We start from the raw sequence: 25,644 nt of genomic DNA on the forward strand, positions 1-25,644 counted from the left end.
TTTAAACACGGCTCAACAACTCAACAACTCAAAATCGGTCTGCTTTGTGCTGAACCATAATGGAGTTCACAAATCACACCTAGCAAAGCACATAGTCAAAGCAGAAAGGCAAAGTGAGCATATGGTCATAGAAATTGTGAACATGTAGATTTTCACTGTTTTGCTGTAACTCCTATTTGCATGGGAAGGTGCATTTAACATCCACATTAATTTGAAATTGAAAAAGAAACTAGGCATGGCTAGTCTAGTGAAGAGAAGGAACAGGAGTGACATAACAACAATGTTCCAATATTTGAGGGGCTGTCACAGAGAGAAGAGGGACAACCTATTTTCCAAAGCACCCAAAAGCCAGACAAGGAATGGATGGAAACTGATCAAGGAGGGAGTCAACCTAGAAATAAGGAGAAATTTTCTGACATGAGAACAATCAACCAATGGAACAGCTTGTCTTCAGAAATTGTGGGTGTTTCATCACTGGAGGCTTTCAAGAAGAGACTGGACAGCCACTTGTCAGAAATGGTACTGTAGGGTCTCCTGCTTGAGCATAATGACCTACAAGGTCCCTCCCAACTCTGTTACTCTGATCTGTTATTCTATTAATAGAGGAGAGAAGGTACTTCTGCCTTCAATACCGGTAATACTAAAAGGGGAAGCCTTTTCTTTCGTTAACACGATACGAAATCTCAATTCCCTTCGCAGGACTAGTACCGAAAGGGTTAACATCTACTTTTTTTTTCTTTGCTGACGTATTGAACTCTGTAACAACAGGGGTTCTGGGAGTCGTAGGCTTTACTAGTTTCCTGTGTTTAATGGCTCCTCGCTATTAAGGTACTGTAGCTTTTGCATAACAAATTACACAGCGTTTTAGTCTTATTTACCAGAACGTCTGATTTAAACAGAAAGCATATCATGAAAAGTGGCGGTGCTGTAGAGTTTATGTTTCATATTTTAACCTTTACCTTGCATTAACAGCAATGATTTGTAAATTCTTTGGTTTGCAATTCAGAATCTCATAGCAGTAAATCTGCATTTGGAGTTAACTTTGTTGGACATCTAGGCACGTAGTTTGAATCAGCATACGTGGAATTCAGTTACATAATACAGACTAGGCAGACATAAAGGAAGTTATCTTTGTTTCCTACTTGCCTAGGTTTAACCTTTTTCCGAATCATCGTTGTGTGGATAGTGGAGTATGTTGCAAGGCAGGCCGGGCCAAGTAGTTTTCTCCAGAAATATCGCTTATTTCATGTAAGAGTACTGGTGGTTAAAGTTTTGCGAGGAGTAAAGGAATCAAATAAAATAGACTTCTGAATATAGAAAATTTTACTGAAAGTTTCCTTAGGACTTCAACTCTGTATATTTATTCTATGGAATTTTTACGAAATAAATGTCAATTTTACGATGACATTTTGCCTTTTGTGTTACCAATTAAAATATTTACATCCTCGCAGTCTAAATTTACAGTTCTGTGCCTAATAACAAATGAGTTAATCACATTGAGGTTTATTTTAGTGTGAACATACACAATATCTAATTTGAAAGTCACCCAGAACCATAAAGTAAATGATCACATCTAAAAAATTCAGCACATATAACTAGTTTATGGTTCAGGATGTCTTGCAAATCCGAGAAATTGAACTGTTATGCAAATTAAAACAGGATGGAGAATATCAAGCAGTGAGGACAAATATATGTACTACAGCTAAATTAAACGATCAGAGCAGTTTAGTATATTATAACCTTATATGGAAATGTGCATGTAGGGTGAGAGTTAAACTAAATCAATAAAAAAAAAACTGATTAAAAGGTAACAGGACTAAACTAGCTAGCAAACTACACAAACATGAATACTAAAATATGTGTATCACTCCTGGCCTGAATTCCTATAAAGATATTTACAACTTGTGTTACAAATAACAGTATTACTTCATAGAACCATAGAATTGAACGGTTTTGAAGTCCAGCTCCCTGCACAGGGTAGAAATTCACTATAGTAGCAGAATGTCCAAATTGCTAGCTTATACATATTGTCCCAGTTTATCAAGATCCTATTGAATCTTGGTACTGGCCTCTAAGGTGTTTGTTATCCCCCCATTTTTGTGTGATCTGAAACTTTTATATTTTCTAACCATTTATCCAAGCCTCTTAGGAATATATTGAATAGTACACAATGGTGGGTTTCAATTTTTTTTAGAACCTCTTCTGTAGGTGTGGCCTGCTTTGTGGGAGTGGCTTGCCGGTCATGGGACTGGGTGGGAGTGGCTTGGCAGTCATGTGAATGGATGGGCGTGGCCAACTTGTAAAATGTGGTAAAACTCACTTAACAACGCTCTTGCTTAGCAACCAAAATGTTGGCTCAGAAAGTCTGGCATTTGTAGCACGCAAATCTTAAAGCTGTCAAGTTACAAGACCCTTGCACCCCTAACCCTCTAGAAAAAAAAACCCAGGGGTGTTCAAACTTGACAGCTTTAAGACTTGTGGACTCCAACTCCCAGAATTTCTCCTCCAGTCATGTTGGCTCAGGAACTCTGGCATTGAAGTGTGCAAGTTTTAAAGCTGTCAAGTTACAAGACCCTTGCACCCCTAACCCTTTAGAAAAAAAACTCCAGGGATGTTCAAACTTGACAGCTTTAAGACTTTAAGGTTTAGATAGGACTCTTAGAGGTGGGCGGGGCAATTGGTGAGCCAGCCAACCAGTGAGCGGCAGGTGGGGCAAGCGTGGTGCAGATGGGCGGGGGGAGGGAGCTGGAACCGGTTCTAAACGGCATGGTAGATTTGTGGAACATCTTCTGTAGAAGAGGTTAGAACTGGCAGGAACCCACCCCTGATAGTACAGGACTCAAAAGAGGAGCTTTCAAAATGCTAATTGATGTTTCCATAGAGTTTGACATGGAGTATATTAATTAGGTGCAATTGTTCAGTCAGCTCTATTTTCACATAACAGTAATATAATCCAATCCACATTGTGCCTTTTTCCCTATTAGAATCTCATGAGAGATTTACTATCCTGTTGGTTTATATTCCAGGCTCCAATAATGGGCTAATTTTGATCAAAGTTTTCACATTTTGGAAAGTTCTAACATTTGATTATTTGTCTTAGCCATAGTATATAACACAGAGCTGATCAAGTTTTTGAATGTAGGCTGCACTCAGTCTTGCCAAAGTCATTCTCTGATGGATTCACAAGAAAAACTAAATTTAATTTTCAGTACTTCCTTTCTTCCAGCCTGAAGTGTTTTCATTTTGTTTTATAAGTCTCTGCTGAAAGCCTTTAATAGAAAGATTTTTTTAAAAGACATAGTAACTACAGCTGTTTAAAACAACAGGCTATTTTCCTTACAGTTGCTCTCTGCCTCCTATGTGATCCCAGAAAGCATATATGGGTGCTTTAAATAGTTGTAGATAGATACCCATATACTATGAAACATCTTTTGAAAATCAAATGTGAAGCATTGTATAGCTTTGGTTTATAGATAAATATCAATAATTCATAATGCTATTTTTTTATCCAGGTTGTTACATTAATAGGACTTCGTGAATTAATTTGGATGACCCTGATCCTGTTAGTTTTTCATAAGAACTTGGAAACCTGGTTATTACCTCCCTCTTGTGGCTTTGGGCTAGAACATAGGTTGAACTCATTCTGAAAGGACTTTGCACTGGAATATGTTGTGGCTTGGCTATATTGTAGTGTTTTGTGTAGTTTGCTATTGGTTTACTTGGTTTTTCTGTGTTTAGCTATATGTAAGTCTCTCAGAGTCTTATTTGTGAAATGGACAGAAATATAAATCTTCCAAATAAATAAACAATATACACTCCCGGCATAGTATTAGGTCTCATTATTGTTATTACTAGAGAACCTTACTTATCGGATGCATTTTAAAAAATAAATGGCTTTCCATGTAGAGCTTTGGCAGAGACAAAAAGATGAAAACAGAAATAGTTTGAACTGGGAGAAAGTCCTGGAACTTAACAGAAAGGTCACTAGAAATAAATATAGATTAATATTTTTGGAATAAACTTGCAGTGAAATATGTAACATGTAACATATTAATATGTTTAGAATTAGCTTCCCTTGAAATCCTTAATTTATTTCAAATATAAATGGGTGGTATAAATTCTTGGATTTAATTTCAGAAGGAGCTTTGATTCAAATAGAATTTTCTGTATAAAGTGGGATAAATAAATCTTGATTGTTTAAAATAATACTGAGCAATGTAGGAAAAATATGTTTGCTCACTGCTATTATGTCCATTTCAGAGTTTTTGCTCTAAAAAAAAAATCAGATTCCAGGAAAGGGTCAAAATGTTTTTTTTGTTTGTTTCAGCAAATGGGCAGGGGAATATGTAACGTAGAATATAAACAGGATAAATTCTCAAATTCAATAGTGAAAATGTTGCCATTAGTGCTCAATTTTCATTGTTGTTTTCCTTTATTGAATATTTTATTCCACGTTATTAACACAGGATTTTCCAATTATCCACCATGGATCTTTTATTACTGCAATTCTCATTCTCTTATCTACTGCGAGAGCCATTCAAATTAATCTTAACTATTGCTACTAGATTTCTATTGGCTAAGAATTGGGTGGGTAAGTTGGAGCCCAGTTGTTGAGTTCCAAGCAGTTTCTAGCCAACTTGGCAAGTAATATACCAAATTTGGAGCATATTGAATAGTTTATACGTTGGCTAAGTGAGTGGTTGTAATGGAAGTGCAGCTCCTTAAATTTTTGCAACTGCCTTATGTCCATTAGAATCTGCCGGTTCAATTCATCTAAAGGCAGATAGATGTATATGTTCAGAGAGAAATAAGCAGTAGATGGGATTCTGTACCATTTTAACACACATCCAGATACTGCTATCCAGAGGGGATTGAGGACGGGTGGATATCAGAATAATAGAAGCAGTTTTGGACAGTCATAATGCAAGCACTTTCATCATTTTTATGATGGCAGGAAGCTTCTGTTGATGCCCATGCCTATAGAGGTCTGAGTTTCAATATTTTGCCAAACAAGAAATCTTTAATGGAAGATGCATCATTCAGGCTGATCAAGGTCTTAACAAGTTAAAACTATTTCCTAATTCAAAGGGAAAACCTATTTAGAATTTGTTCAAGTCTATAACTTATTCCCAATAAAATATAGTAGCCTTTCTTTTAGACAGATTATGTCATCTTTGATGATGTATTCAATCACAATAATGTTTTAAAAAATCATCCATTCACTTAGCATTAAAATTGAGGGTCACTGCTAGAACTGCTCACACAAGATGTAAGAAGCATTATTGGAATTTTTATGGAGACCCTGGGTTGTGGAAACTGAGCAGAAGTTTGTTGCGATTCCCTCCTCTAAAAACAAGTTAGTTGTAATCGACATCCTACATCCATGATGGTGAACCTATGGCACCCATGCTTAAAGTGGCATGCGGAGCCATGTTGCTTGGCATGTGTGGCGTTGCCCGTTCCTCTCCTGGATTTTGGCATGCATGTGCACACGATGATCAGCTGGCCTTTGTGCATGCAGCAGTGCTGGGAACTGGAAGGGCTAGTCTTCCATTTTCCAGCATGAGCATGCACACTGGCCAGCTGATTGATGTGTGCACACCAGCCAGCTAATCAATCCTTCCAGCAGTAACCGGAAGACTTGCTGGAAGTTCATTTTCTGGCACGCGCATGCCCCCTGGGCAGTTCCTCTTCCTGGTCGCGGCCCAGACAAGCGTGCATGAAGTGCTGCTTTTTCGGCACTTGGTGCTGCACACTCATGCATGCTCTCTCTTTTTGGCACTTGGTGCTGAAGAGGTTCACCATCACTGTCCTACAGTATGGTTTTCAGTAGGGTTTCTATGCAATTAACTTTAAATGAATTGGAGCCTACATCTGTGCAGTTACCACTTGACCAGTATTTTAACAAACTAATTAATTGTTGCCCGTGAGGGTTTCTTTTTTTTGTTCTCTCCCCCCTGTCCACCTCTTAAACTGAATAGCTGCTGAATAGCTATTTGCCGATGAATATGACCCCTGTCAGCAACTAAGTCAAGCCTTGGTGTTTGTACTGCAACTGGTCACTGATCTTGTCACTCAGTGGAAACACATTTCCTTTCTTGAATGTTCTGTATCTGAGGAGACGGGTGTGCTGGGAATTCTTATGTATAAGAACATCCTCTCCTGCCCCTGAAATGAGATCAACTCCATCCTTTTGAAACTCCATAAGCCCTCAAGACCTGGTTATCTTATCAGACCTGGGGCTCCCTGGGTACCAGGGACTTGCTTTAAGGGCTCTATTGTTTGGGGGAGGGGCATTTTAATCCTCCTTTCACTTCATTTGTATCTTTTTGGTTTTTATGTTTTTACTAATACAGTTTTTACATCTTTATCTGTTATTTTTCCATTTGCTATTTTATCTCATTGGTGTGCACCACCCAGAGTATTTTTTGGTAAGATGGCTGACTATATAAATTTAATAAATAACTAAATATTAAGCCCATGTCACTAATATTGATATCTCATTAATGCATAGTATCTGTTGAAACAAATCAGTGAGTTATTTTGGCAGATGATTTTGCCTTTAGCAATTTTCCATATATCTGTGGTTCAAATGGGTTCTTTGACTATATCACTTCTCTTTCTTGCCTAGGTGGCTTTTTACAAAAAAGTATTGCATTCTTACACATTTGCCCTGCACTCTTGTAACATCCTAAACTGAAGATTACAGTAATACAGAATTAAGATGGTGCTCCTGAATTGGAAGGTGAGAGAATGTTTAATTTGTATCTTAAATTTTGCTCTCCTGATCTCTTAGTTACTGAGTGTGGAAGAAACAACCTTGTATATTTTGTATACATTGATACCTACTCTGAGAGAGAACATCATTCTAGAAAACTACAATCTGTACTGTATGATTTGTGGGTTTATAAAAAGGTTATAGCAGGTACTTCCTATGGCCTCTTTATCTGTTTTCTTGACTGGCTGTGCAAGAATGTATTGCAACCAATGACTGCACACTTCAGGTTGTGTGTTCTTGTACTTTATCTGTGTGATCAGCTTATCCTGGTTCTGTATAGAATAGATTCTGTTTACATGATTTGGATTTCACTTTCAAACTTTTTAAAATTGTAGGCTTTTGAATAAAGAACTACATAATCATTCTGTTCTTCTTTAACAGATGATGTTATAGCCAGCAAAATCTTTATTGAGGCTCCTTATGGTTAGCTTTTTAGTGAGCCTATTTGGAGTATTAAAAGAATGTTGTCCATACCATCACAAAACCTTCATGAAGTAAAAGGATTTTTAGAAAATTAATATAAAGTGCCTGTACAGTATTTTAACTGAGATCATCCTCGTAAGGCATTGTTAATGTGATGAAAATTATAACTATTCCACGACTATGAAGGCCTTCTGAATGATTATAGCTGTTTCAAGGAAGTAATTTGAGTTTGATAAATTCAAATGTTCATTTTCTAGCTATTCTGTTTACATTACTGCATTAAAATAACCCAGTGATTTATTTTTTTCTGTTTTAGGTACTGGAAAATTTTCCACTACTAATGTACATTTTAGCTGCTAAAACATTAATTCTTTGTTTAGCATTTGCTGGGGTAAAAGTATATCAAAGGAAAAGACTTGAAAAGAAGATGAAAATGGAACAAGCAGAAAAGCAGAAAGGAGAAATGGAGAAAAAAGAAAACTGAAGATCTAAAGGTATATTTTCACTGGAATCAATGATGTTTTATAACAAGTTAAAGAGAACACTCCATCATTTGAAACAATGCATGAAGAGAGTTGTGAAGTGACATGACCCATTCTATTCTTAGGTTGGTCAGAAGACCTCTTTCTCCGCCCCCCAGTCCCCCTTTCTTGCATGAAGGATTTCTACACTTATGCATATGAACAATTCTTTTGCAAGCTCTGAAAACTTGGATGATTTATGTTGCTGATCTCCATATACACGGCCCCATGGTCTCAATACACAAATGCATAAACATTGATTCTTGATTTGTTCCAAGACTGAAGGGACTTTACTCTGTCAGCTGAGCGGTGTACAGCTCCCAAATACATTAAGTAGCTAAAATCATACAATCTAGTAAAAATGCAACTAGAAATAGGTTGGTGTTTACAGTGTGTTATGAGTTGGAACAGGCTGTTATGGCATATACAGTAAACTGTAATTAAACAATCAGTGGTTCATTGTTTAATTCAGCCCTTCTTTCAGGGTGTGGGAGTGTTGTCGTAACTCACATTCCTCTGAATAATTTTATGCTTGGTGAGTTTACTAGAACTCTTTGGAGCTTCAGTTTAGATTTTATATGTCTGATTGGTATTTGAAAACGTCAACTGTCATAGTAGAAGGAGCACTTTCAAATTCCTATTCTCCCACCTCTTTAAATACGACCATCGCCCATAAATAATATGTACTGCAGGATAACATATTCTTCTTTTCCTGTGCAGAAATACATTGGTATGGGAATATTAATATGAGAAAAAGACCCTGTCAGCTATCTTCCCATTGCCACCTTCCCTTCTCTGACTTTGCCTGATTAAAGACAAAACTCTTTCCAAGAAAACAACAACAGCCACCCATATGTCTCATCCTTCAGGTCATGATCTTCCAGTCTTCCAGTTCAATTGTAGTAGATGGCTTATGCCAAGATCATCATCTGGAGGTTCACTATGGGAAAAATGTCAACTAAAATATTTAACTTAGTACATAAAACATGTTGGAACTGGAACAGCAGAAGAATATATTTGAGTTAGACACATCCTGACCCAGGAATTTTATTTGAATAAGCTGCACTGCTTGTTTTATTGGGCCTCTTTGGGGCAATTTTGTAATGAAGGCTGAAACAGCTCCAACTCTTTTTTTAAATGAAAGAATCAGCTTCCCAATTTCAGGACATTCTAAAGAACTGGAAATAATTGCTTTTATTATATGTGGAATATTTGTCCCATATCCACATGCACATAACACACACACACACACACACACACACACACCCCTCAGCCTATGAGAACAGAACAACTTTGTCTACCCATTTACCAAATATGTGCAAAATGTGATTAACGTGCAAAAATGCCATGATTAACAAATACTTGAAAAATGTGATTAACACTCTGTTTGACAACTGGGAACAGTAATTTATGATCTGAGAGCTTAGTAAAGCTTATTTTATTATTGTGCTTTTGATTGGCATATTTTATTATTTGATACATGATTATTGCTGCATGCAGAACTTGTGTGAATGGGAGATTTACAAAGGTGAGTTTCAGAACACTAAACAATTTTGGTTTTCTGGGAAAACAATGAAATTATGAAATGGTATATGGTGCTCTGAACCTCAAATGGCATGTGCATTCGTAAATTGGCTTGAATGCCGCCTTCTGGTACCTTTTAGAAATTCAAATGATTACGTTTCTGGAACTATTTTATTTTAAACATTTCAAAATAAAATAATATTGTGCTAAAATATCGCACCACAAAATCTGAAGCAACAGTAAGAAACAAATCTTAAAGCCCAAATATAAATTACATTTTGTAAATTGAATTTAATAAAAATTGAATAGTAGCAGGCAGAATTTTGTGTCATCTTCTGAGAGATAGGGAGCTAATTGAACCGCTTGGACAACAGATTGCATATAATGGGAGCCATTGAAGATAAGACTACACTTCATATATTAGATTAGAATGACATCTGGAGTAAGATCTTATAAAAGTAAGACTTTAATCTAGGGCTGAGCATTTGCTACCTGTATATAAGGTTTTCTCTTTACTTCCTTGGGCCGTGATGGGGCAGTGGAGCTATGGTGGCACAGTCGTAAGAAAGCAGTACTGCAGCTACTTCTGCTGACTGCCGGCTGCCAAAAATTTGGCAGTTTGAATCTCAAAAGCTCAAGGTTGACTCAGTCTTCCATCCTTCCGAGGTTGGTAAAATGAGGACCCAGATTGTTGGGGGGCACATATGCTGAATCTGTAAACCGCTTAGAGAGGGCTGTAAAGCACCGTGAAGAGATATATATGTCTAAGTACTATTTCTATTGCTTCCTCGTGAGACTTATCCTAATTTTGAAATCAACAATCAGTTCAGACTTTGATAAAAATGGCCTGTTTCTTTCTTCATTTTATTTTCTAACAAAAAAGGAAGGGAAGAAAAGGGAATACAAAAAAAAACCCAAAAAGGAGAATGGATTGTGCAATTCACATTCCACCCATTTTGCATGCAGCTTTCAGATTAGTTCCAGCACTGTGTGCTTTCAGATGGATAAAGATTGTGTACTGCAATGTAACCTACCAGGTAGAGTAACAGTACCTTTTGGCTTACATTATAAACTTTGGCATTGTCTTCTGCAAACAAAATAAAGATCTCAAGTTGTGTAAAAAGTAGGCTGGGAGGAAGTAGCAAGACAAGGAAGAGTGAAACCTGAAGTCCCCATATTCCTTCCCAATCTTAAATTTTTGTGTGCAGAGAATAGGGTAGGCTGAGATTTGAGCTGTGAAGTTGCAGCCAAGCAGTCAGCTGGACCTTAAGTACAGTAGCATTAGGAGTTGTAATGTAAGAGATTGCAGTATCCCTTAGGAGCCCATAACACCAAAGCAAAACTTATATTTTGAACTTGCATGTTGCTTTTTGCATGAGAAGATGGAGACTTATTAGCTGCTGCAAATAGACTCATTCTATTTTGTGTGCAGATTTTCAGACATGTGGCAGCTGACTTGGATGCCTTTCTGGGAAGCATTGAAGATTTCACTTAAATGGAGAACTATGCTGGAGAAATGAATTCCCTAAGATCAAGATTTATTTGAACAACAATATATTTTAATTTTGTTGTTGTTTTGTTACAGATAGTAGCAGGATATTGTCAGTTATTTATTCAATAAATCTTCTTTGCAAAACTGGCACTGGTATCATTTGGAATCCTGCATGTTGTGTTCCATTTGCTCAAGTACCTTCAAGTTAGATAGATAATTGATTTTTCTCCCATGCAAGAGAAAAACTATTCCTTTTGCAGCCTAATCTGGTCAGTGTTGCTCACGAATACATCCTACTAGAAATAATTAGATTGGTCCTGACTGTTCTATTGATTTTAAAACTACACTTTGAACTGGAAGGGAAAGATAATCAGATATTACCTCTACTGCTGTCTGTCTCCCAGTAAAATAGATAATGCTTAATAGAACAGTTATGCTCTATGGCTGCAGTCCCCAACCCTTCATTCTACAGTATCTGCTCAGAAAATACACTTTGGGGCACATATATAGGTTGAGTCTTAAAATTTCACATTTGATTAAGTTATTACTCTTCACCCTGTCCTGTTTTTTTAAGATGAAGGTACAAATTATATGTGAAAGAAAAAATTATGCTGAAGTCTAAAAACTGCAATGCTATGATTCCTATTGAACTGAGTCAGACTTTTGAATGGGCCTGCAAATGACTGCACTTGTAACTTTGGGCACAATATATCACAAAATTAAAAGCTGTAGTTCTTTGCACTCTTGCATTGCAGAAAGTTCTATTGAATGTAAGAGGGCTGGTTTCTCAGTAAACATTACATCCTTGTGCTGCAACCTTATTGAGTTGAAGGAAAACTTGATAAGCTTTTTCTGGGACTTGAAGTTAAACATGAATATAGAACTTTAAAATCCTTAATATGGGCTCTAAATTAATACATAGTTTAAAAAGTGTCTGATTGCATTGCCCTAATAATTACGAAGAAATTTTAAATTACCTAATTCATCTCTCATTTTCTAATAACCAAGAGATATAGGTCTCTTATTAATGTGAGACAAGATGTATTGCCTTACCACATTAAAAAAAAACTTCCTCCTTTGCCCTTTTATACAAATGAAATAATGACCATACTGTTACTGTATAATGTTCATTAGGTTCAGTTGTAACCTTCATGTTTAAAGTAAGAAGAAACCACTTAAATCTAATGTGATGATTTGATTTATTCTTAGGACCAGATTAGTTATAAAAGTACTTTAAATTTGCACAGAGTACAAGTCATATCAGCAGGTACAATTTATACAAATGAAAATGGGAAGATGCTGAATATTTGTTTTATAATTCTACTGTTTCCAGACAAGGCGCATCAATTGGGACACAAGCTTTCATATTGAGAGTCTGATTAGAATTTTACTTTGGCTCTTTTTAAAATCTCCATTTGTGTTCGACGTGGCTTTTAAAAGATTCTGTTTCTCTTTTTGTAGCTGGGAGACATATTCTTCCAACTTGCTGCTGAGAAAACTGGTCTCTACTATTCAGTTTATTTTGTTTTAATTAACAAGTTGGAAAAGGAGTTGATGGGCCAGCTTCCAGATGTTGCTGAAAGCATCAGCCATCCTAGCCAGGGCTTTTGAGAAACACAACTGGACAACATTTGGAGAAACCCATATTTGCCAATTTGAATTAAGAATGAGAGACACTACTTGCACTAGAACACAAAGGTCTATGGCACAATAATATCATGTACTGCCATCCTGTGGAAATTATGATGATTTGCTGTGGCTAACCATGATGAAAGTCATCCTGAATAGAAAAACTATAATAGGCTGAAAATGGAGTACTGCATATGTTTGGAAATGACTATTACTGAATTCAAAAGGTCTTTTTATTGTTGCTAGTGGAGCAGAAATTGCAAGAACCATTTGTATCCTCTCCATCTAAAGATGGATTTGAAAGATACCAGTACCACTGTTTAAAAAAAAAAATCTTTGGATAAACGGATATACAATAAAACATGTGGAAATCTTTCAAGAATATTGTTCCCAGTTAACCATTCATCCAGCTAAAATAGCATCTCCCAATGTGTCAACAAATCTCATAGATTTATTTTTGACTTATTTTTTTAAATCATGGAACTATACCCTGGATGTGGCCAGTATTCTGCCAAATGCATCCTATTTGGAAGTTGATTCTCTAGCACAGTATTCATATTTATTTTGTGTTTTCAGGGGTATAGCCAAAAGACATCTTTGGAAGCTATTTTGAATATATGATTGCTAGAGTATAATTGTGGCTGATTATTACTTGAGCATCACAATAGTGGACTCAAATTTAAGCACAAAAGTACCCCTATTTATTTAGCATTGGTTGGACTTTTCCATTAGTTTTTTCCCCTCTGAATTGTACTACCAAACATAAAATGTAATCATTTTAGGAACCTGAAATATGAAATCCATAAATCTCTTGGTCACCTCTAAAAGCATTGGAGGTTTGGTGGTAATTGGATGAAATTTGACCAGGATAAGTCAGCTTAAAATACAATGAAGCCAAGAGCCAGTAATTCTGATTCGTAACTAGATTTAGGGAGAGAAAAAGTTTTCAGAGAAGTGATTTGTAAAAAACAAAGATTTAATCATACTTTTCTCCCACCCACCTATTTATTGGGGTGACCACCACTATCTCTTGACTGACTTAATTATTTCTTTGCTATTCATGAAAGTGTGAAAAGGTTCTAGAAGAGAAGGAAATATTTCTATTGAAACCCATCAGTTCTTTTGCTCTTATAATTTGTTCTAACACCATTATGGGAATCAATGTGATCCAATTAAAGTGTACATCTTCATGAATTTGGGATATGGATTACACCTTTGTTTTTTAATTGTTAATAACTTAATTCTTAATTTATTATATAAATTTATTTAAAATAATTAATTTAAGTTATTTAACTTAATAGAATGTAGTTTAACAAAACTTAATTCCTTAATACCTATTTTAATATAACACCAAAAGTAACTTTAAAACTATTCTTTTTATTATCACCATTTACCTAGAATTATAAAGTGAAAATACACATTTAGTATATGAATTAGCCTATTTTCAACCAAAGATCACTTGACAAATGACTGGAAGCTGTCAGGAAAACTTATCCAAATAGTAATTTTCCCATCTCCGCACTTTGTTAACAGCCACTTTCCATTTGGTTGGGCTTGTTTTCTCTATTCCTTTCCCAATCAGGTCACCGAAGAGGATGCACTGGTATGAATAGGTCCTTTCCAAGGATGTTAGAGAAAAATCTTTTCTGTTATTGATAATAAACCATTTCAAAGATGACCAGACAGCATCCATAGGATGCAAGTAGTTGTAATCAAAAGGCACTGAAAGAAGTTCATGGCCCATAGCCCTGGCAATTTCAGGGCAGTGTTTGATGTTCAACAAGTAGGGATGAGAAATGGCCTGAGAATCGATTATGTCCCCTTCCTGGTTAGATGCTTCAGTCTTCACCCTTAAGCGTTTTTTCTCTTTGACCACAATGGCACACTTCCCATAAGTAATAGAGAGGAAGTCACAGAATTCCTGAAACATGTCGTCCTGCTGCCCTAAGGGTAAGTCATCCCTTAGATATACTCTGTATCTCCAGGGTACCCATCCTTGGTTGTTGCCAGCATGTACAACTGTCCATACAGGCCAGTTGAGATTATCTTCATAAGGAAACTTGTCTCCTGTTATGAGACTTTCAGAAAGATCAGTTTCACCTAAAAATATAGTCTTGTAGTCATTAAGGTGCAGAGTTCTTAAATTTTTCAAATATTGCAGACATAGTTTTCTTGATGTAGTGTCGTGGGAACTCCGATGAATAATGTGTTTTAATAATGGGTTTACAATGCGATGCATCATGTATTTCCTGGCAAAACTGAACTGTACAGAAAATTCTAATGATGCCCAGAGATATTGATGATCTCATAATGGATTTCACTGCCTGAATTACTTAGTAATACTGAAATAAAAACTAAAAGTGTCAGGAAGGGCATCTGGCCAGTAAATGCTCAGCTCCATTCAGACAACCCAACTCCACCCTGAATAAAGGGATTAAAGGGTCATCCCCCCCCCAAAAAAAAATGAAACAAGAACTGAATTAGGTATTCATGTGTCATGGATAAATAATACTAGACAATAAGGATTTTGCTTTCTGAACACTTTGGTGTATGCTATAGGTTTAAGGTTGCTAAGTATGAAAACAACTTATAATTTAACTTATCTTGTACTGTTTTATAGAAGTCTTCTGCACATTTTTACACAATGGCAATATACATCTTTCAGTATCTGTTGGCTATGCTGCACACAAGAAATAAATACACAAAAACATGGAACTACTATTAAAGCACATCAATACACCAAGTACAAGTAGAATATCTGTGGAGGACTAAAGGTAGTGGCTCTGTTGCACAGAATGCAACTTGCATATGCCAAGTACTGTTCATGTATAGATGAATACGATAAACATGCAAGTGAGTCACATTATATTAAAAAGAAAGGGCCACTTCAAAAGAATTTGGTTCTGGGATAGAAAAACATGGCACATGGACAATTTTATTCACATAAATCTTGGACTGATGAAAAATAAGAAGTTTTTGTTATTTGAGACAAATGTTTTCAAGAATAATTGATGCCAAGATTAAGGAGGGCATTTTTGTTGGTCTACAGATCAGATACGGTACATCATCAATGACGAGCAGTTTGAAGACCTGTTAGTGGAGCCAGAGAAAATTGCATTCAAGAATGTGGTTGAGAATTTTCATGGTAACCATAGAGCATCAAGCTACATTCACCCAGTTGTCAAACTTCTTACAGCATACAAGACCATTTAGTGCAACATGTCACTGAACATTCATTTTCCGCATTCACACTTGGATTTCTTTCTAGGGGCTATTGGTGACAAGCATGGTGAAAGGTTTCATCAGGAGATTGCCACAAAAGAAAAATGCTCTCAGAGCAACATGAATCAATCCATGCTTGCTGACCATTGTTGGTCACTACAGCGAGATGCATCAGAGACAACAGAAACAAAATTCAGTAGCAAAACACTTTTAGCCATGTTGAACTTATGCACATGATTAAATACATTATAGTCATTCAAAGTTAATTTCATATTTTTCAAGATTCCTGTGTGATAAGTCATTCTGAAATTATATCTATGGTATGTTCAGTTTATATGGGTCTGTCACAATTATCAAATTAAGAAAACCAAACTTGAAAAAAAAATGTTGTCCAACGTAATGGGAAAAATGAAGTGCATCTGAAAAAGGTATATTGAAACACAGCATGACTTAATCATCATAGGAAGCCAAAATGTTAAACTATTACCTCTGGATTGGTATGCAAAGGATAGGGTAGGAATGAGGCAGAATCTTAACATTTTCTAATAAGAATAGAAGAAATAGTTGGTAAGAAAGGAATGGTGCAAACATCCCTGCTGAAAAACAAGAACACATCTGAAGATTTGCCTGAAGGTCAGCTGTTACTAAGCAACACTTCTTTTTCTTCTGTCTATTTTTCCGTTGGGGACAGTGTGTGTGGTCTTAAATTCAGAATAATTTTTCCAGCTAAGTTGATTTTTATAACTAAGTGAATGACTCCTTGGTACATCTTAATTTCTTATAAAAGTCTCTTAAAAGTGAACATCAAAGAAAACTAAATATTTCCAAGATAGAAGAATGATTAATAGGCTACATTTGTGAAGGACAAAAGCATCCAGAATATTAACTGTTGTGGAAAATTCAGAAGTTCAGGACCCAACACCGAGGAGAAAGAACCATGTTTATTGCAAAAGTCATTGGGTGCCTGTTTTCCAAGAATGATGAATTCTGAAAAACGAAAAAGATGTTTGAGAGCTACATGCTAGGAAATCCTAGGGATCTGATTGGCTGGCCACTTAGGGGAAACTAAGCAGGTCTTTGAATATCTGAAGTTAATTCTATTGTTAGGCAAAATGGCCCCTTCAAGAGTGGCAACAAAGCTGGGGAAGTCTGTTGTCAAGGAGATGGAATGTCAAAGGTCATCAGGCTGATTGACAATGGAATGTTGGAGTTTCTTACTTTCTTACTATGGTGGAACTACACATGTTGTCTTTGTTTAATGATGTGTTCAGAAACCAAAAGTTCTAAACCATTTCTAAAGAATCCAGATCTGGACTTGGAGAAAGAAAAGTTACATGCCTGTGGCCAATACTCCTTTTCCCATCAAGATACTTGAATGGATGCTGGCTTATCCACTTAAGGCTCTTTTCATTGAGACTGATTCATCTAGATCCATTTCAATCCAGTTTCAGGCTGGCAGAAGTCATCCAGGGAAGTGGGCTAAGGTGACATCAATATGCAGAAGACACCTAGTTATGCTTCTCCTTTTCACTTAATGCAGATGAGGTAGTTGGTATTCTGAATCAGGTCTTGGGCAGGATAATGGACTGGATAAAGGCCAATAAACTGATTCAGTTCAGGCAACACCGAATCATTGCTTGTTCAGCTAAGTGGTGTCGTACCTATTCTGGAAGCATCTGCCCTCTAAAGGAGCATGTTTATAATTTGAAGGGGATGGATACTCCTAGGTTCATCATCATCATAATAAATCCAGGTTGGCTCAGTGGCATGGAGTGCCATTTATGATTTATTAATTGCAACTTTATCTGGACACAGACAGTCTCACAACAGTGATTCACACTCAGGTAACTTCAGATTGGATTATAGTGTTATACAACAGGCTACAGTTTAGAAACATTTTAATTCAAATTATGGTGGCTAGACTGTTTCTTGGGACTGGTCAATAAATTGATATGATGGTTCTTTGTTATCTATACTGACTGCAGGTCTATTTCTGGACCAGGTTCAAAGTGTTGTTTTTAATCTTTAACTTGTTAAACAATTTAGAATCAGGAGCACCATTTCCTATATGTACCTACCCAGACTTTAAATTTTTCCATTGAAGTCCTCCAGATCTCATCACCAAAGGAGAGAGGTTTTTCTCTGGTGGAACTCCATTAATGGAATTTCTTCTCCCTCAGAAGGCTTGCCTGTCCCTTCCCCCCCCCGCCCTCCTCCAATGCATCATTTTCACTCCAGGTGGAAACATTTTCATTTTCTCTGCCTTTTAAACAGGGTAAAATCCAGGTAAAATTATCCCGAGATAATAAGCCCTTATCATGCTTATTTCGGGAGTCCAAAGAAAATAAGACACTGTCTTATTTTCAGGAAAACATGGTAAGTATGTTTTAACCCCATTTTAATTTCTATTGTTTTAGTCTTTGACCGACCAGCTTTCAGCTGCATAGCTTATGCGAGTTTTTATTTTGTATTTTACTAAATTGAATATGCTTTTGTTTTTACTTGTATTGAAACCATCCAGAGAACTTGGCTATAGGATTTAAAGAATGTAGTAAATAAAATAAGTGATAAATACTGAGGGTAACAGCAGATTTCAGCTGATTTTCATTTTACTCCTGGAGAAAAATGCCTGAAAGGACCTTCTTTCCCACCTTCCTACCCAGCAGATATATGTAGTCCTTGACTTACAACAGTTTGTTTAGTGACCTTTTGAAGTTACAACAGCATTGAAAAAATGACTTATATTTTTCACACTTATGACCATTGTAACATCCCCATGGTCATGTGATTTACATTCAGATAGTTGATAACTGGCTCACATTTATGACAGTCACCTTTTGCGACCTGCCAAACAAAGTCAATAGAGAAGCCATTTAACAACCGTGTTATTAACTTTACAACTGCAGTGATTCACTTAACAAATGTGGCAAGAAAAGTTGTAAAATGGGGCAAAACTCACTGAACAAATTTCTCACTTAACACATTAATTTTGGGCTCAATTGTCATAAGTTGAGGAGTACCTGTATGTTGGACTACAAGTCCCATTATCTTTAGTCAGCATGTTGAAAGAAAGTTGATGTACATTATGAGAAAAATGATGCCTAATTATGCTTTCTTTTCCAAGTGGTTTCCCCCTCCCCTTCTTTATGATATATAAGCAGTCACGCAAATGAAATAGTGTGTTACAAGAATTGTGGGGTACAGTAAAGAATGATCAACTCCTCAATTCATCTTGTTTTGGCAGTGTCTGGTACACTAAGCACATGTCCTGGATTCATTATATAATGCCAGGAATGCATAACTTTTCCTTGACAAGAGTCACACTTAGCTTTTGAATGGTGAATTAGAATCTAAACTTGACTTCAATTTGTTTCCATTTAAACTTAAACTGTGGTATAATTAACCTGCCTGTTCTCTCGTCATTGATCTTAATAAAGTTCCTTGTTTTGTCACATTAAACATAACAATTTGACAATTTTCAGATTCTGTTGATTTTCAGGGGATACTTGCAGGCTTCAAATCACCTCCTTTTGTTTTGAATTTTCTATTTATGGATAATGGGCAAATGATGAACTAGGGCAGGAGAGTTAGATTTCTAGCCAATATGAACATTTGCTTGATTTGACTCTTTATATCCTTTATGTATTTCTTTTATATTATGAGGAGATCTCCACAATATAACACAGTTAGAAGAACAAAAGTCTTCACAAAACACACAATTAAGAAAAAGAAGGAGGGTGGCTTACTTAGTCCATTTGGGATACATCACAAAGGTGCACATGAGCATGAATATAAAGAAATCATACAAGTTTGAACTCGATTACCAAACTATTAGTGGAAACTTAATGGAATTTAGAACAGGAAAACTATATACAGTTTAAAAATAAACAAGTTTTTTCTTGCACTGTAGATAGGAAGGTTGCTGCAAATGAGGCTTGCCAGGAATGGCCCAAGTTAATGCACTCGGATCTAATATTTAGACAGCAGCAAAATCATCCACAGTTAAAAATAGGTCATGATACTGCACCTTCATACATTTTTCTGCACTGATTCCATACTCGGAATTTCTGCCATTGGGCAACTGTCAGTCTTTTGGCATTGGCAATCTGTGTTAGCTTCTGTTGTAACACCCTTTCCAACATTAACCATTATACTGTTGCAGGAAGTTATCCTCCTCTTTCCTGGAAATTTATCTTGAAAGAGATAGTCCATGTAGTTTTCCCGCTGCCTGAGAACAATATTGCTGAGCATCATAGAGAAAAGGAGAAAGCCAAAAAATCCAATAATGATCAGAATGTATAGGGAAGCCGAGATTTCTTCCTGCTGTACAAGAGATGGATTTGTATAATTCAGTTTCCTTTCCCTGTCTTGCATATAGATAGATAGCAAACTGTTCAGAACAGATTTGACTTCTGTGGGGTTGACATTCATTTTATAACGTCATCTGAGCTGCAAAAAAGAAAGAAAGAAAAATAGAATAATATTCAGGCACTTGTTTGACTACTTCCCATTAGGATAAGCAAAACACCAAATATCCACAAACTATTTTTCGTTTACCATATTTTTTCTCAAAGAGCTGCATGTGAAGTACAAGTATTGCTATAGTAGCAATTATAATGGCATGCATACGCCAGTGTGAAGTGAGAATTGAGGATTTAGGCGTGGATCATGTTGAAAGCTTAACTGGACTATTGAGCAACTGGGTGATGGGGCAAACAATAGAAAGAGTTTGATAAGCACCTTTTTCCAACTGACAGAAGTATTATCCCCTTAGCCCAATTTATTTCACACAATTGCGGAGCAAAAACTAAGGAAAACCCTAACCTATACTGCCTTGAGTCCATAAAGAAAAAACTTGTAAATGTAACAAATAAAGAGGATTTAACTTCTCAAATTTGTGGTGCCAGTTGGAAACCATTAGATTATTTCAAAGTGCTCCTTGTGTCTAGAAACTTAACATAATTCATGGTAATGATTTATCTTTCCTTGTTTTGTGACACCAGAAACTAGATTTATAAGCAAAAATACTAATGTCTAGAATACCAATACTGTCAAGCTAATCCCAAGAATGACATAGAACAATCTAGCCAATAATTTACTTACACAATATAGATAGAATCTTACCCAACTAAACCTATACTACTCTAACTAACAGATAAAACTGGGGAGATTCTAGGGAATAATTATGCTCAATCTCTTTCTCTTTCTTTGATTCAGCTCTGGGCTATGCTCTTTCTGTTCTCCCCATTCTGTGTGTCCATTATGCTTCTGTCTTTCTGGGAAACTTCCACTTTATTGTAGTTCCTCACACCATCTTCACCCTCTGTAGATACACTCCATCACGTCACTCAACATACCCCCTATATATATATATATATATGTATGTATGTATGTATGTATGTATGTATATATGTGTATGTATATATATATATATATATATATATATATATATATATATATATATATATATATATATATACACATATATACATACATACATACATACATACATACATACATACATACATACATACACACGGAGAAGCCATTCCTCATAATACTTAGGACATGTTTATTTCCCATACCCCTACTTTTCAGATACATTATCTAATCCTGACCATAATAATATGCTGTTAAGCCAAATATAAGTTTATGCCACATGTGGATCCAGAGATCTGTGCATTGTGATAACTCAAAATTCATCCCCAATGGTTTTGTCTATTAAGAACTCTATTAGAAATAAGCCACATATGGAAATAAAGTAAATAGTTTGACTTACATATACAGGCCATAGATGCCTTGGAAAAAGATCATAGTGAAGCAGCATGCTCAATGTACACTGCAGCTCCAACTGGAATCTTTTTAATGAAACATCTCACCTGCTCTCTTCCTGTCTGGTCTCCACACTTGTTTTGTATCATTTGCTCTTCTGACTCTATGTCAAATCTTGCTTTTGAATGTGGACAGTAAGGTACTTCCTTCTAGGGACTATATGGATCCCTTTTGTGAGGTCCAAATAGGAATTATCACTGGCCACGAGGAATTGTGGGAACATCCTGGATGATTCAGTTCTGCTATTGCTAGCAACTCATCTTCCTCCTTTGGTATTATTACATTTTAATGGTAGTGTTTACTCTGCAAGAGGCTTGTGATTGAGCCACCTGGAATCTAGCACCCATTAATACTAAACAGACTCTGGGTTCCAGGAGTTGAAGGAGTGAGCTTTCCACTTCATACATGAGGGTTGCTTAATAGTAAAGCTCACAGAATTACAACAGCAGACACGTACATTTGATCTTTGTTTTGTACCCAGTTGTCAGAGAAATAGACCCTCTGTATGTTATGGAACATACAATCAGAAGAATCTTCACTTGAGAACATGACTTGTTTTTTCCCCCCAATGGAGGATTATTATTGTGAGCAATAATATATTGTTACCAATGGTGTGTGTGAGGGATGAAAGGGGAAACAGGTGGAGTGAAATGAAAACAGGTGAGGAAGGGAAGACGAAGAGGAGAAAGAAGATTCTCATGGAAGTTGGTGGTAAAAGTATTAAAATAATTTGGGAGGAGGAAAAGAGTGGTCTTGGAAATAAGACCAAATTAAAACAGGATTAAAAGGGTGAAAGTATGGTGACAGGGACAGGATTGAGTGAATATGAGAACATAAGAGTTCTGATGGATTAGCTCAGATACCCATTTATGTTAGCTTTCTACCTTCCTTAATGGCCCAGTACCTTCCTGCATTTAAAAAATGGACAAGTAAGCTTTGAGGATAATATTCTATTTCCATTGTTAGCAACTGGAGACTGTTGGGATTTGGGAGACATTATGGATCTAGTAGCTATTGTATCTACAACTTTCAGAAATTGATCTAGTCACCTTTTAAAGCTTCCTAAATTGATATAGATCAAATCAAATGGCAACACATTGCATAGTTTACTTAAGTGCTGTGTAAATAAGGAGGAGGTTTTTTTTTCCCAGTCCTGTATGATCCTTATTTAGCTTCAACTGAAAAATCTTTTTTTCTATCTTTCTATTCCTACATTATACTTTTATCATGCCCCTCTGCTGCTTTTCTAAGCTACAAAATCCAAATGTTGCCATCCCTTCCTTATAAGATGAATCAGTCTGATTGCCCTTTTGGGTACTTCCTCTGTGTATATGTATGTGTGAGACAGTATTGTGTCTGTCAAGAGAAAGACAGTCAACAAAATCAGCACAGCCCACTGTTTTACATACTATAGAATCCATAGATATTTGTCAGCTGAAATAATAGCTGCAATAAAATAAAATATGTTGAGCAGTACGGTGTCTCTGGGCTTTCAGGAGGATAATATTGTAGCGACCTTAGCCAAATTGTTGAGAAATTCCAGATAAACTTCCTAGTTCTTATGATGAAGCATACTTTTAATAGATCTATTTATTTATTTTCATGAACCAGGAAAGGTTTTCCAGACGAAACAAACAAAATGACACAAGTTTAAGTCATCAGCAAATGAACATCACTATGCCTAGAATCATAAAAATCCAGGAGCCAGAGAACCTTTACAAAATTGTCTGACACATGGTAACAAAATGCTTAAGAAATTATATCATCTTCAAATCCCTTGTTTGTTTCACCATTGCCTTGATCAGATAAGATCAATGACAAGGCTTTACTGGCTTTGTGCCCAGTGAAGCACCTATTAGTAACTCAGTGCTTCACTTTGCCTCCTCTGAGTCGTAGGTACACCATTTTCCCTCCTATCACAAAAAATAAACTGAATTACTACTGCTCCTAAAGTTTCTGTGTTAACTACTGTGACAAACTTGCATTGCTTTTCAAATGCCTAATGATGGTGTTGAGGTAGAGGGTGTCAAAAAAAGTCAAGATGGAAAAAGTGACAATGTAATCAAAGCTCCATATCTTTTAATGTGCAGATGCCCATCACTAGTGCAGCAGTAATTTTGGATTTGGTTTCTTAACCTAATCATGCTATTACCAATGTCCTAGAAGGTGGGAAACCAAGAATCCCTTCCAGTGAAATGCCATTCACTGATTTGATATAACATATCAAACATAACATGATAGGGATGTTACCATATCCTATTACAAGAACAGTAATGATAATTATTTTATGTCAAATTTACTTTGTAAATACTTTAGCCGTTATATAAAGTTTAGGACCCCAACGATATTTTTGGTGAGGTGTCATTCTGAGTTCTTCAATACAAAGAATAATGGAAGAAAAGTATTATCATCAGCTATTGGGATTTGAAATATTTTCTTTGTGGTGAATATTTTGCCCTGATGTGTTCTCTTCAAAACTGCTGATGTTCACTCCAGTTTTACAGTCTGCAAATGTGGTAGATCGGGGTGTGGGACACTGCAGCTCTTTAAACATAATTTTGTAATAGATAATTATGGCCAGATAAAATCAGAAGGTTAATTCATCAGAGGTACAAGAAGAATTTTTTCAGGATGTAAAGAGGTGGCAAAGACAAAGGTTAGAGCAGAAAGGTTTTGTTGTAAGCATTACATTTAACTTTTCTGAAATTGAAAGATGAAAAAGGGAAAGAATATCACAAAATTCTGCCCCTCTCAGAGTCATCCTTGATCAGAGAAGTAAACACATTTTATCTTTGTACTGTAAAATACAGTTTCGTGCCCATTTACCTTCCAAACTTTTTGTCCAAAGAGTGCCACAAATAACTGGGAAAATAACTGAACTCGCTACCCATAGCTTTCAGTACTCCCTAGAAAATGAGAAAAAAGGTTATTCTATTGATTGTGTGGAGTGCTCTCTGTTAGATCTCAGCCAGTGGTGTCTTACGTAGAATGTCTAACATTGTAAGCCAGGAAGGAAGGATTGATTAAGTGACTTTTGTAGAAATGGCTTGTTTCTGTGCAATCCACTTTGGCTGGTGTTTGGGAATTTAGGTGGTTAGGCTTGGTGATGCTGTATATTTCATTTCATCCAGGATGTTGTTCCTAGTTTGTGTTTTTTATCTGGGAACTGTTTGTTTGTTTATATTTTAGGAGTGTTAAGTTCCCAGGCTCTATGATGTAAGAGGCGTCTAAAGTCTGATAAACAAACCAACAAATAAATGCTATAAGAAAAGTGAGAATGGAAACAACATATAAATAGGCATTTAGGAAGAGCACAAAAAGCTAGCAGGTAAGTCACGGGAAAGTATTGTGACATATCCGTGTATGTTTTGTCATTTGTCGCTTCCCCCACCTGTCACTTCCATGAACACTTACAATCATGGAAATAAAAGTTGAATATATTCCTTCCTGTATGTGTGGGATCATAGACTGCCCCATGAGAGGGATCATACTACGTTTCTATTTGTAATGGCTTATATTGTATCAGGAAGAACATTGCTGTGAAAAGCAGGATACAAATAGTTGTAACAAATAAAATCAATACAGTAGAACATCAGGGCCTCCTAATAGCATCTTCAGTATCACCAATATTTTTGTATCATTTCAAATCACGATAAGCACATTTGCATACCTGCTAACTCTGGATGGGGCAGCCTTTGTTTTGGAGGAGTCTTCATGTTTAAAAACTCACCCCAGGAAGTCGTGTTTGTTTTGTTTTATTTACAGCAAGTGATAGCTGGGGAAAAGGAGGAGTGCTGGTATTCCAACTGCAGAGAAACTTGACCTGAGCTTCTTGGAGCACTGCTCTGGTACCAGATTTGATAGGAGGTCTCTTGTCTCAATAAACTGGCTTATTCAAAGCAGAGCATGTTATTAATTTTTTTTTAAAAAAATAGCATTTCAGTGCTCCAATCAAGGATCTTTTATTTTCAAGATTTTTTTCAAATATTATTTGAATATTATTTCAAATGCTTAACAGTACTCTGTTAAGAAACCAAATAGACATTTACAGCCAAGGCAATGCCATCCCGATACTAGGAAATTAGCCACCCTCTGTGTTTGAAGGTATTGAACAGTCAACCAGGGAAAAGTAGGGGGCAAGTAGCACTGATAGTTTTACAGTTACATCATTAAAGCTGAATGGATATCTAAATGTCATGAGCCCAGAAGCATTAGGACAGTTT

The 25,644-nt window shown here is 36.2% G+C and overlaps 2 protein-coding genes across 5 annotated transcripts; one reads left to right on the forward strand and one right to left on the reverse strand.

Moving 5' to 3' along the window:
• The first annotated feature begins 741 nt into the window (after positions 1-741).
• SMIM11A (small integral membrane protein 11A) lies at positions 742-24,822 on the forward strand. 4 transcript variants are annotated; one of them, XM_032219624.1, is made up of 4 exons: positions 742-828; positions 6,632-6,745; positions 7,518-7,695; positions 24,611-24,822. In XM_032219624.1, the coding sequence occupies exons 2-3, from the start codon at positions 6,725-6,727 to the stop codon at positions 7,683-7,685; spliced, it is 189 nt and encodes a 62-aa protein (XP_032075515.1). In that variant the 5' UTR covers positions 742-828; positions 6,632-6,724; the 3' UTR covers positions 7,686-7,695; positions 24,611-24,822. The 4 variants fall into 4 exon arrangements, with proteins under 4 accessions (XP_032075515.1, XP_032075516.1, XP_032075517.1 ...); XM_032219625.1 differs by lacking the exon at positions 24,611-24,822 and adding an exon at positions 15,417-15,673; XM_032219626.1 differs by lacking the exon at positions 24,611-24,822 and adding an exon at positions 12,200-13,536.
• FAM243A (family with sequence similarity 243 member A) lies at positions 13,732-14,606 on the reverse strand. The gene has a single exon (XM_032219621.1). It carries the CDS (start codon positions 14,604-14,606, stop codon positions 13,848-13,850), a length of 759 nt encoding a protein of 252 aa, XP_032075512.1. The 3' UTR covers positions 13,732-13,847.
• Positions 24,823-25,644: the final 822 nt, after the last annotated feature.

Source organism: Thamnophis elegans, chromosome 6 (assembly GCF_009769535.1).
Source record: "Thamnophis elegans isolate rThaEle1 chromosome 6, rThaEle1.pri, whole genome shotgun sequence".
In the NCBI taxonomy this organism is placed as follows: Eukaryota; Metazoa; Chordata; class Lepidosauria; order Squamata; family Colubridae; genus Thamnophis; species Thamnophis elegans.

Coding starts and splice junctions, on each gene's coding strand:
- SMIM11A (XM_032219624.1), top strand. CDS start 6,725: ATGGTGCTCCTGAATTGGAAG. Junction 6,746..7,517: donor TGGTGCTCCTGAATTGGAAG/GTGAGAGAATGT, acceptor TTTCTGTTTTAG/GTACTGGAAAATTTTCCACT.
- FAM243A (XM_032219621.1), bottom strand. CDS start 14,606: ATGCATCGCATTGTAAACCCATTATTAAAACACATTATTCATCGGAGT.